A 12040-nucleotide genomic window follows, 5' to 3' on the forward strand; every position below is an offset into this window, starting at 1 on the left:
GGTTTGACGCATGACTCGGGAAGATATAAGCGAAATTCACAAACGGCCATAAAAATGTCCCCCCTGCGAGTCTACGATGCACCAGGGCGCGATAAAGCTTCCCCTCAATGCTGGAGCAGTGTGAAATCAGCTGAGAGTATTTTTAGAGCTCTACCTGGGCTGCACCATAACTTGAGTAAATAAATAATGGAATCCATGTTTCCACTTCATCAACTGTTTCAGTATGTGCCCAGATCTCACTGTACACACAAATGCACACGTGCACGCACATACAAACACACATGCACAACACACACACTCGCACACTCACATGCACACACACACACACACACACACACGCGCATGCACACGCACATAATGGTTAGGGAAGTGGGCTGGAGCCTTAGTCCATGCATGTTCAGCACGCAAGTGTGGCACAGTCTTTGTACCCTTGAGCAAGGCACTGAAGTTGAATTGCTTCTGTAAATATCCAGCTCTATGGATGGAACGTACATAGGAAAAAAAGCTATACAAGTTGCTCCAGTTCACAGATAAATGCCTACGTATGCTAAAATGCAGTCAAACACCCACACATGGATGGATACCTGTACACACACGCTCGCACACGTTCACACAGTGCTGAACGCAGCTGCGAATGGAGAAAAGCCCCTGGTGCACAAATTAGATCCCTTCAAACGTAACGCATCTCAACTCCAGCCTGTCCGTCTCATAAAATTACAGGCTGATCGGAACAATTCCACCCATTAATAATGATATATCTTCACTGCACTCTCCATCATCTCCGTGGGATTCCCGTCACAGGCTCTTGCTCTATTTGCCGAGCGCGCGGCGAAGAGGCGCGTGACATCCACACTGCTGTTAGCTGCTCGTACAGCCCTTCTCCAAACGGCTGACTGCCTGTCAGACGTGGGAACGAGGCGTGGCTGACATGACCACTGCAGCAGCATCTGTTTCTTTTTCCACTATCTGCAGACTGTGGTGTGGTCCAGTGTGGGTTTATGGAGAGACATTCTATGTCCCAGTGGCACATTCATACCTTATAATCTGACTGTGCGTAGCCAAGTCAATTTCACACTTTTTTTTTCCTCGTCTGTCTTTAAACTTAACACCCAGATTTTAAAAATGTTTTTATATGGGGCCCAAGCCAAATTATGTAGCCAAGAGAGTTAATTAAAAGATGCTATTCACATTATGGAGTGATTTATCATTACTCTGTGTACTCTCCATAACTCTACTGCCTGTGGCGAGTTCCACTACACAAGCATTTACTGAGTGTTGCTGACCAGCCAAATCTGGTCTTTATTTCAAAACACTTTTTTAACACCCAATTCATGCTCAAAACTTGAATGAATATAAACATTTAGTGACATATCTCAAAGTGCTATGTGTGTGGTCTGTAATTCAATTTGGTTAATGTGGCCAATTCCTAGGTAGCAATTTGAAAAGGTACCCACTGCGAGATATTTCAAAAGACAGCCCCAACAGATATTAAATCATACATCAATCTTGTGAAAAAGTAAACAGTATAACTAGTTTTTATGCTTTGTTTGTTTTATTTGGTTGATTTATTTCATTTTTCCCCCTTAGTAGTAAATAACATGTAATACACAATAAAGAATTTTAGTTTTCATTCATTATTAAAGTAGCTGTGGTTAAAAAACTACCCACCATTTTCCCCTTTGCTCGTTTGCTATATTTAAATGGCAATCCCCAGAAGTATGTTTTTCCTCTTATCTAGCTATCCACAAACAACTGCTGCTGGAGATTTCTTTCAAGCAAGAGATTTCCCTCAGGACAAATAAAGTAGTTCTCACCACTGCCACAAAGTTCAGTACACACACTGCAACTGCACTGTACCTTTCTGTCTGCGTAAGGCTACAAAATCAGCATGGTGACTGTGAAATGGCACAGGCGACAGATGCAAAGCTGTGTCAGGGGAGCCGCAGAAAGATTGCTCGCTGATCGCAAAAAGCAGAATCGGGGAGAGGATGGTGAAACTCTGAGTGACATTGCAGAGGGTATCTCAGAACAGACTGATCATGTGAGGCCCCTTTTTAAAGCCCCTCTAACGGCTCCCCTGAGCCCCCGTGCGGCTGCCACGCTGTCGTTTTTGGGTCACTTTTAATGTGAGGGGACACTGCTCTGTGTCCTTGGGACAGGCGAACGGGACTTGCCTGTCTCTTTCTCTCTGACTGCATATCCCCTGCACCTCACTTACCGTAGAAACCAAATTTGAGAATACACAGTGAGACAGAGATATAGGAAATTTTGGTCGGAGGCCTTTTTAGACTTGCACCTTTGCCCAGAGTTAAGGCTTTACTTAGTGACAGGAAAACTAATCTCCATATTACCACATCGCCTCATACAGTTTAGACACTGGCATATAAGATGTCCATATAATGAAAATAGCAAGACTATGTCTACATAATACAGTAAAGTAGGGAACTGGTGGAGTATGGTTACAGAAAAAGTGTTTACAGAATTGACAGTATTAAATCAATGAAACTAAACCCATCCATCCTTTTTTTCAAATGTTTAAAACAATGGAATAACAAAGAAAAAATAAGTTAGCTTTATTCTAGCTACAGTGTTGAACTTCTCTCTTGAACAAATTTGCATATGACAAGCAAAGCTTTTTTCAAAACTTTCAAGCCAGAAAGGAACATGCGATTACACAATCAATGTAATTTATTGTAATGCTGTGGGTAGATGCGTAGGATGCCATTCCCTGGCTCTATAATTACTTAACACACATACCTTGGTCATAATGATTCACAGCATGAAACTCACCTCCAAACTGCCAGTGTCAACAACCTTGTAATTATGCCTGGCTGCAGAGCCCAATCCCAACACATCGGCTGTGGAATGAAGTGCTCGCTAAGTAAATGAGTACTAACAAATAACTGCACTTTAGTGTACTGTGTAAATGCTTGTTGTGAGCCTGTGGTATTATGCTCACTTTTTTCATCCATTTTTTTAAGAAGTAAAAATACCAGCCGTGTCAGTATTTCCTTCGATGTGGACAGGGCGGAGCAAGGAGGACGTTCCTACCTGAGTGACAGTTGGAGAGGGGGTGTGCTCCACCAAGGCCAGCTTGACTGTGTTCTCCCAGACGGGTGTGTCCAGACCCCTGCTTTTGGTCTGCATGCTGAAGTTGGGGGCATGGCTCCCAAACCCCACAGGTTCACTGTTCTGGCACTCTTCAAAGATCACTGGAGAGGAGAGGTCAGAGAAAAGGAACATGTTGAAAATTCTCCTTTCAAAAGTGTGTGCCCCTTACACACCACAAACATACTTACAATGAATACACTTTCTGCATAAGTTCACTCCTGACAGTACTGAGAGGACCAATAGTGGGAATGGAGCCTCATGATTACTCCCCCAGATAGACCAAACAAGGCCAAGGCCGTGCAAGATGGACAGAACATCAGGCAACAGCATGCACAACGTGACTGTTTTATTCAGGAACCGCAAGCGTACGCATGATACGTCTGCGGTATCCATGGTCACAACATTGGTTAGCTATAAAGAGCCGCTCAGCCATAAATAGCCCAGCTAAGTGTTTACTTACGAGCTCATGTCTGAGAGTCTGACTGGCAACAGAGAAATGCCTTCCCACCAAAACACAATAGACACTCATGGGAGACAAAGGACACAACGGCATCTTGATTTTGCTCCAGTCATGATGTCAGGCCGCTGAGGATCTCTTCTTCTGCTCTCTCTCTCTGATGAGAGTGCCCAGGCAAGTTTTACAGCAGCACACAACACATTATTTTGAGTCATTTTTAAACGCATCAGCCCTGTGTCTAAATGAATCTGCACAGCACTCTTTGTGCAGAGCATTGTGAAGACAGCTTCCGACTGAGAGGCAATGAAAGGACAACTTTGTTTCTACACTTTCTTTTTTTTATCCTTTCTTGTTTTTGTATTTTGCAGATAATAATGATGGCCCTATTTGAAACTATCATCAAAAACCCCCCATTGAAGTCTGTGAAACACACATTCAAACAGTCCAGTTTTTCTAAATGCCTGCTATACTGATTAAAATTAAGAAACCAATTTGAAGATAATAATAAGGATCGGCTGTTGTATAAAATTAAATTAAATCAAATTTAAAAGGCATTTTTCTGTTTCTGAAAGTAAAAATAGTTATTTTTGGCTGGACCGCAACAGCGGGGCCAGCCCTACAAACGCGAATGTCTGTGACTGAGTGAGTGATGAAGTTACACCATTGGTCAGCCAGATCATGTGTGTTAGGTCCAGCCATATACTAGGTTTTAACCTGGTATTGTTGTTATTTTATTTCTACCTTCACATACTAAAAAATATGCCATAGTACAGAATATGCTATCGTACAGAATAGAGAATGAGCATTGTGTATCTCTGTATAGCATCATACGGATATACAAAGACTACCCACTAAAGACAATGTTTTTACAAAATTTACAGAACCAGGCCTCCAAGGCCTTTTCACCTCGACATCCCATAAAATCATCACCATGTTGCTGAGGGCTATCATTTCACTTGACACCTTTATCCAACACACATAATTCAATACAAGGGAAATTTCATTAACACACTTACACTGTGCATGGACGCACGTCCAATCGGGCTGTCATTACACTGTGCCATGGACATAAATTAGACATCTCCCAATTATTGTACAATGTAAGAAGTCAATAATTGCAATGATCACAATATTACCAAGAACTCATATGGGTTTTTAATATTTTTTGTTGATAATCCTCTAGGAATCCTACATACACTGCATGGCCAAATGTATGTGGACACCTGACATCTAACATCTCATCCAAAATTATGAGCATTAATATGGAGCTGACCCTGGGCGGCTATAAACTAGATGTTGAAGCATTGCTTCAGAGATTTGTTCCATTCAGCCAGAAGAGTATCAGTGAGGTCGGGCACTGATTGGGTGATTAGGCCTGGCTCACAGTTGGCTTTCCACTTGATCCCAAAGGTGTCGGATGGGATAGAGGTCAGGGCTTTCTGTAGGCCAGTCAAGTTCCTCCACACCGTTCTCGACAAAACCATTTCTATACGGGCCTCGCTGTGTGCCCGGGGGCATTGGCATGCTGAAACAGGAAATGACCTGGCCCAAACTGTTGGGGAAGCATAGACTTGTCTAGAATATTATTGTATGCTGTAGCATTAAGATTTTAGTTCACTGGAACTGAGGGCTTAGCCCAAACCATGAAAAACAACCCCGGACCAAGGGGTGTCCAGATACTTTCGGTCATACAGTGTAGATCCCTGTGGGTCTCCAAACCCACTGAGTACCACATTAGAAAGCAGGGAAGTACAGAATGCAGGCGGACTGCCACACAAATGAGGATATGAAAAACAATATTGGTATCCTGAGCTGTGCGGCAGTGGGCTCCGGCTGTGATCATGTGACCAGTATCGAGAGAAATATTCTATCAAAGCGCTGAATTAAGATGCAGCCGTGGGCATTAAATCATATATACTGCTCCCTCCCAGGTTTTCTGAGCACCTCAGGGGCGGTTTGAGGTGAGCCACAGTCTGACGGACCCTTTCGCTCGCTATCTAATGAGGGAAATCTTCAAAAAGATGCCGGAGGTGAGGACGCATTACAAAAGAACACTTTCTACAAAAGAACAGTTTCGGCCTCTATTTAATTTTGGATATTACCTGCTATAATAATATACGATCTTCAAAGGGGAAAAATGGATTTGACATTTGATGATTAGATGATCTTTCCTTCTATCACCGAGCCTTATCATTACTCGTAAAACTGCTCAAATGTTGTCATGAAAGACTTTTAAAAGATTTTCTTACAAATCAAAAACTTTCCGAAAGCATCTATGCTTATGTTTTCAAAGGTTTTTTTCAGCTAAATTATAAAACATGATGCTGTACTTCGCTTGCACTTATGGGCATGATGTGCAAATTAATATTATGTAAATCTACACCTGGGAAGTATATAAATCTGGACAGTCTCCCAGCCACAGTCAGATATAGATGCATCCCTTACTAGCATGACTGTAGAGCCCAATAACTCAACCACAGGCGTTTGAAACACTCTGATTGCTACTCAGCCATTATTGTCAACATAAGGAAAGCATAATGAACCCAGCTCTTCAAAGTACACAAACAGCAGAACATTCATTATACAATCAACTCTGATAAAATGCCTTTAACTCTAAGTGAGTACATATTATCCCTACTGGACTCACACAAACTGTTCTAAAAACTGCAAAACTGTTCGGTGCATTCACAAAATGTTCCCATGTCCTCTGCTTTTGGTTATTTACCCCCCTTCAATATGGCACTAGGATATTATTTTCATACATACAGCACACGTAGCACCTCCATTTCAGAGTCACATCTCAAAAACACCAATTTAAAAGGAAAAAAAGGTATACAGTATGCATGATGATACAATCACGAATGTGGGAACAAGAACAGCAGCTTTGTTTTGCCCAGAATAAAGTGGATCTAACTCTTGTAACAATGTCACTTGTCCATCAGCCCACCTCCCACACAAGGACATGCTTTTGGCTATAGTGTGTTAAATATAACAATATGATTTTGATGAGTTTGTTTCATACATTCAGTTGTAATATACTACAGTAAAGTAGCAACAGCAGGTGAATCACTAAGCAGATGCAACAGTGAATATCAGCCAAACAAAAACAGGAAAAAAAAAAAAATTCACAGGATTGGCTGGATGAAATTTATGTGAATCTTAATCCAAGTCAGCAACTACCAGAAAAGGGTAGTTACAGTACAGCATGGCACATTACACACAGGCGCAGTGTTGGTCCTGCTGTGCAAACAGGGGACCCGCCATCCAAAAGGCAGCATGCTCGCAGAGCGAGGTCCCTTGGGTGCCAATTTATTCCAATTCCGTCAGGTCTCCCAGAGGCACTTAGCCAAAGATACTCCAGAGTTGTTCCTGCTGCTGTGCAGCTAAAAGGAAAGGCCGCTGGAAAGAAAGGCGGGCAAAGTTTGAAGGTATGCCGGTCCACATCTGCCTTACAGAGGGAGAAAGTGGGCAGAACGGTGTCTGGCAGACTGTTGCGTTTGCAGGAGAGGAGGAGAGCAAGGAAGCTGTGAGGGCTGAAGGGAGTGAAACAGATCATATGAACTGTGAGTCTGCACGGAGCTCACCAGCAGTTTAGCCACATCATCCGACTCCAGCAACACATTCTCAACACATTCCTACAGGTAAGCCAGGATGCGAGCACTTGCATCAGCACACCAGGTACAAACAGCAGGTACAACTCACCAGGCCTCCTTTAAAATTTTGGGCCATGTATCTGGCCAGATCCACGACCTGATACATGACCATTTGCTTTTAAGGCCCATTTCAACAGGTCACTCAACCAAGATTTTTCTGTGGCACCATAGATCTGTTTTCAAAAAGCAACCCAAAGACTGGAAACTGTTGTTAGTCCACAGAGCTACTCATTTACTTGTTCAAGAAATATTTTTTTTTTTAAATAGCAAAAGCTGGAACGGCAACTGCCCAAAATCCAGTAATAAGTCATTTTTATACATGGACATCACTTACTAGCAAAAATTATATTCGGAACCTTTGCATATTTGGGACTGTAGCACTTTTCAGGGAAACCGTGACCCTAATAAAATGCAAAAAAAACCCTAAATAAAATGCAGGAAGTCAAGCCAATGTCATCAGGATCAAATTCAGTGAGCTTATACACTGTGTCACAATCATAGTGAATATCTCTTTCATTTGTTTTCTATCCGTGTTTCTTTTGTCTAACATTTTCCCAGCATTGAGAGAATTTTCTAGAACACTGTGGAGCAGCAGTACTGGTTCCCTGTCAGCTGGATTTGCAGTCAACCGGCTGAATAACTCCCGTCTCTCTGCATGCTGAACGACGGCTGCCTTTCCTGTTTCTTCGTCTTTTCTCTCGGCTCGGAACGACAGTAAATCTGCTAGCTTTGGCCTGACACGCGAGCGCACGGGCCAAAAGTCATCGGCGCACACGCGTGTCCACCTGTAACACGGCTGAGAGGACGCTGCTGGCCCTCCGCTCCGCTCCGCTCTCGGGCGCGTCGGTCACCCGGGCGTGCCTGAGCCGCGCGGTTTGGCGGGGTTCCCCGGCCCCTGCTCGCGTGCTACGGGGCCGTGTTATCCCGCTCCGCTGGTCGCAGGGGCTCTGAAGCCTTTGCGGTGTTCATGTACCGGCACAGATCGTTCTGCCGTACAGAGTGCCCCGCGGAAAAAAGGACAGCAGGTGCACCCACCCGTGACCCCCACCACCCCCAACCCCCCAACCTCATGCCTCACTCTGGGCAGTGGGGCTTGGTGAGCATTGAGCATGGGCTTCCGTGACAGGTCTCAGCTCTGACACAACATATTCAATATAACAATGAGAAATTCTGCATGAGTAACATTAACCGACTCCCATCTGTCTACACATATATTCATGTTTTAAATGAGTTATTTTAAGAAGAAATGAGACTTGGCTCGTCAATAAACAAAGGTTTTTTTCATCATATCCGAATACGTTTTTACAATAAAGAAATTAGAATAAACACAGCATTCTGACTTATTAGTTCTCAAAAAAAAATGAAAGTGGAAAAAACAAAGAAAAAATGAATGGTAGAAAGAATGCAAGGCTCTGAGAGAAAGTACACTCTTCTGGCACGTAGAGTTCCTGTTAACTGTAGCACTGGCTTTCCGCCGGGACCAGGGCTCAAGCCTAGTACATGAAATTCTTCCAAACTTACACGGCTGCCCACTACTCTTCCCTTCCAAACGAGGCCTCCCCAGCAATTACATCTCTCCTTGTTTTGGCTGCCATGCTTAATAAAACAGTCTACCCCTCTTCCCCTTCCCACTATTGACCATTTCCAAACGTGGAGTAGCTAATACATTAAGGAGCAGCCAAAAGTCTGTTGGCCCCACTGTTTTTCCATTACGTGGTCAAATAAACAGAATAACTCCATGAAACTTTATAGTGACCAAATCAATAAACTGCCCCGGTAGGAACGGTAGGTGAAATTACCTCTCCCTCCATCGGAGAAGTGAAAGAATTTTTCCCCGTTCAGTTCTCCCCTATTGTCAGCAGGGTATTTGAGAAGTGTTCGGTTGTGACTTTGACACAGTGACACTGAAACAACACAGCATCCACTTCAATCAGGAAGGTCGACTTGATTTATTTTTTATTTTTTTTAAAGAACATTCCTTTGTCAGTGGTGAAGTCTTTCAGTGTGAGATTCGCGGTGAGCATTGTTACGACCCCAGTCGAGTGTGTCTGCATTTGGGTGTGTATGTGTGTGTGTGTGTGCAGAGTTTTGCTTGTTTATACAGTTGGTTCAATGCAGTAGAACTCCATGCAATGGGAGACAGAGGAATTCTGACCCATCATTAAGTTTTGCTTAGCTTTCTTTGGCTATATTCAGTCGCAGTCAGTCTTGCTGTGCTACTCAAGCGTTGAGTGACAACGAAAGCCAACAGACCCTGCGGCTCTCCAGGACCAGTACTGAGAAGCACTGGCTCAAAAACATGCTTTCAGTAGCATTTAAACTTCCATCCATGTTCACTTTCCTTCCTGACTCTCGCCATATTCTCAACTAATTTGTAAATGTCTCAATTCAAAACTCAGTTGTATGGTTGGTCACTTGAGTGTGCCATTGGAGTGCCTATGGGGAATCCTAGAGTATAACCATTGAAATCCTTGCAGATAATATGGTGGAGACAAACCCTTCACTTGCATAACACTACACATTGCTTCAGTCACACTGCCAAAAGGGAGCTAGCATAGGTATAAGACTGCAAGGCTCCATTTTAAAAAAGTCAGAAAGAGCCTGGAAACTAAAAAAATAAAACTAAGAGGAAAAAGAGGGAAAATGAAAGCAGCAAAAAAAAAAAAAAAAAAACATTTCGGCAGATGTTTAGCACCTCCACCAGGATTTCAGAAGCAAAGCGAGCTGGATTTCATGCTCCACAGTTGCACACAATGAGCAATGGGTTTAAACGGCTATAAGCTCTGCTCCCTGACATTCAGATGATTCGTATTTCCCAACGCAATGAAAGGATCTCATAATCTCTGTACCTGAGCCAGTAAATAGTTTACAAACAGACAAATAAACTAGAGGGTGAACTTGTTTAACTCCAATTGCACCTGCCACAGTGGAAACCGTGCTGTTCCCCGCCATCTGCACAGGGGCTCTCCTGGGATGCCACCGTCATTACTGTTTCAACAACAACAGAGAACAACAGATTTCTGTATGAATAAATCATTTCAATTCTTTCTTTTTGAGGGGGCGGTAGTTGCACCAGTTCTAAGCGGCGGCAGAAAGACTGAAGAAAGACAGAGAAATAGCCAGAGAGAGAAAGAAATTTTAAAAGAAAAGTTTGATTTCTCTGGACTGCAATGCCTGTCCTTGCTTTTCATAGAGTCTCTCTAGTGGAGAAACTTTTATCGGCATTTTCATCAAAACAAAGTTGTTTTCCATCTCATTAGTCAAGTGGATAAAGTTTTAAAAATCGGTTCCCTTTCTGCCGAAACGGCCTCAACAACCAACATGCTCTTATCCTTCACAGACTGAAACCAGATATTGTTTTCCCAGGTATGGTGCAAACATTAGCATAAGTACCTCAAGGTTGTCAAGTTTATTTTTTTGGCTGTTAGTCCTTCTGAATGGTGAAAGATGGTCCCTTGTATTGTTCTTGCATGTGAAACTATAAAAATATTGGGTTCAGAAGAGACATGGATGCATAATGCTAGAGTGAGTGAATTATGAAAGAAATTAAAATAAAGAATTTATTTATTTGGGTTTTCATTTAGACAGTTCCTATTGCCTCTGGGAAAATATAATCTATCATTGAGGCAGAGGAATTAAGAAATTGAAGTGTATATGGCATATCAAAGGCATATAAAAAAAGCTGCCAAGCACAGTTGTGTACAAATCAGGTACTGGTCTTCAGTGTGGATAAATAGTTTATAAAATGTAAAAGTACAATGGCTGAAATGGGATTTCAGCTATAGTTATTTACAATTTATAATGCATTTAAAGTTACAAAGACAGCATCATTGCCTTGCTGTGAATCCACTGACACATAAATGCAGTCTGTATGAAAAGCTTTGTTCCGTGCACTGAAGGGTACTGGCAGTCCCCCCCCCCCCCCCTTTTTTTTTTTTCTAAAGAAACATAGAAAAAAAAATCCTAAATTACGTGAGAGAGATTGTGGGTTTGGGTCCACATGGAGGCTCTCCACTATACTCTCCCCTAGATCTCTATAGCAGTTCAACATACGCTTCATTGGCAGACATAAAATTTTCATAGGCAGAATATAGGCTAGTGTTTGACCAGCTGGACTTGTTGAATTTCATGTAAAGCCTGTTGCTTTCAATGGAAATAGTGTGGGTCATGTAAATCCTGCCCTCAATTTGTAGAACGTGGGCATTTGACCATTCAAACTATTTTGGAACATTAACCTAATTGGAACATTTAAGAGATGTGTGTTCCCTGAGGAGAAGACACCAGCAACCCCACCTGTCAGATGCTATCACCCCCCCCCCCCCCAACCCCCCAACACCACTCTACAATTATTGACTGGCGCAAGCAGTAGAGATGTAGTCTGGTGGGTGAGATAGACAGAGGAAGGGCATTGACAATCTAACAAAACAGTTCATTTGACTACAGTGGTTTTTACGAGCACACCAGAACTTGCATACTGAGCCAAACACAGGGATTTGACATAGGCAAAAGAACCCTATTTTTTTTGTCAGGTAAAAATAAGCCTTAGCCTTACCCCTTTACCCCCTTCAACTGTCCATTTATCCATTTCTTGGGTACGGATTAATATATGATATAGTATTTAATATTATTTTTAAATAAGGAAGATAAACTGAAATTGCCATTAATACAATTTTTTAAATAAATGAGCTCAGGTAACACTGGCTTGAATATTTTATGGTACATTAATTACAGCATCTAAAATTCTCTAGAGATTTCCCATGTACTGTAACTTTGATGAAGACATCAAAACATCAGTTATATCTGCTACCTGAGGATGAAC

The 12040-nt window shown here is 42.4% G+C and overlaps 1 protein-coding gene across 1 annotated transcript in view; it reads right to left on the bottom strand.

The window, feature by feature from the left end:
• Window positions 1–12040, bottom strand: part of LOC118211647 (cadherin-4-like) — a 249611-nt gene that overhangs the window by 108868 nt on the left and 128703 nt on the right. The window contains exon 4 of the mRNA XM_035389009.1: window positions 3052–3212. Within this exon, the coding sequence (XP_035244900.1) occupies window positions 3052–3212 (161 nt within the window). The remainder of the gene's footprint in view (window positions 1–3051; window positions 3213–12040) is intronic.

Source organism: Anguilla anguilla, chromosome 13, assembly GCF_013347855.1.
Source record: "Anguilla anguilla isolate fAngAng1 chromosome 13, fAngAng1.pri, whole genome shotgun sequence".
NCBI classification, from domain to species: domain Eukaryota; kingdom Metazoa; phylum Chordata; class Actinopteri; order Anguilliformes; family Anguillidae; genus Anguilla; species Anguilla anguilla.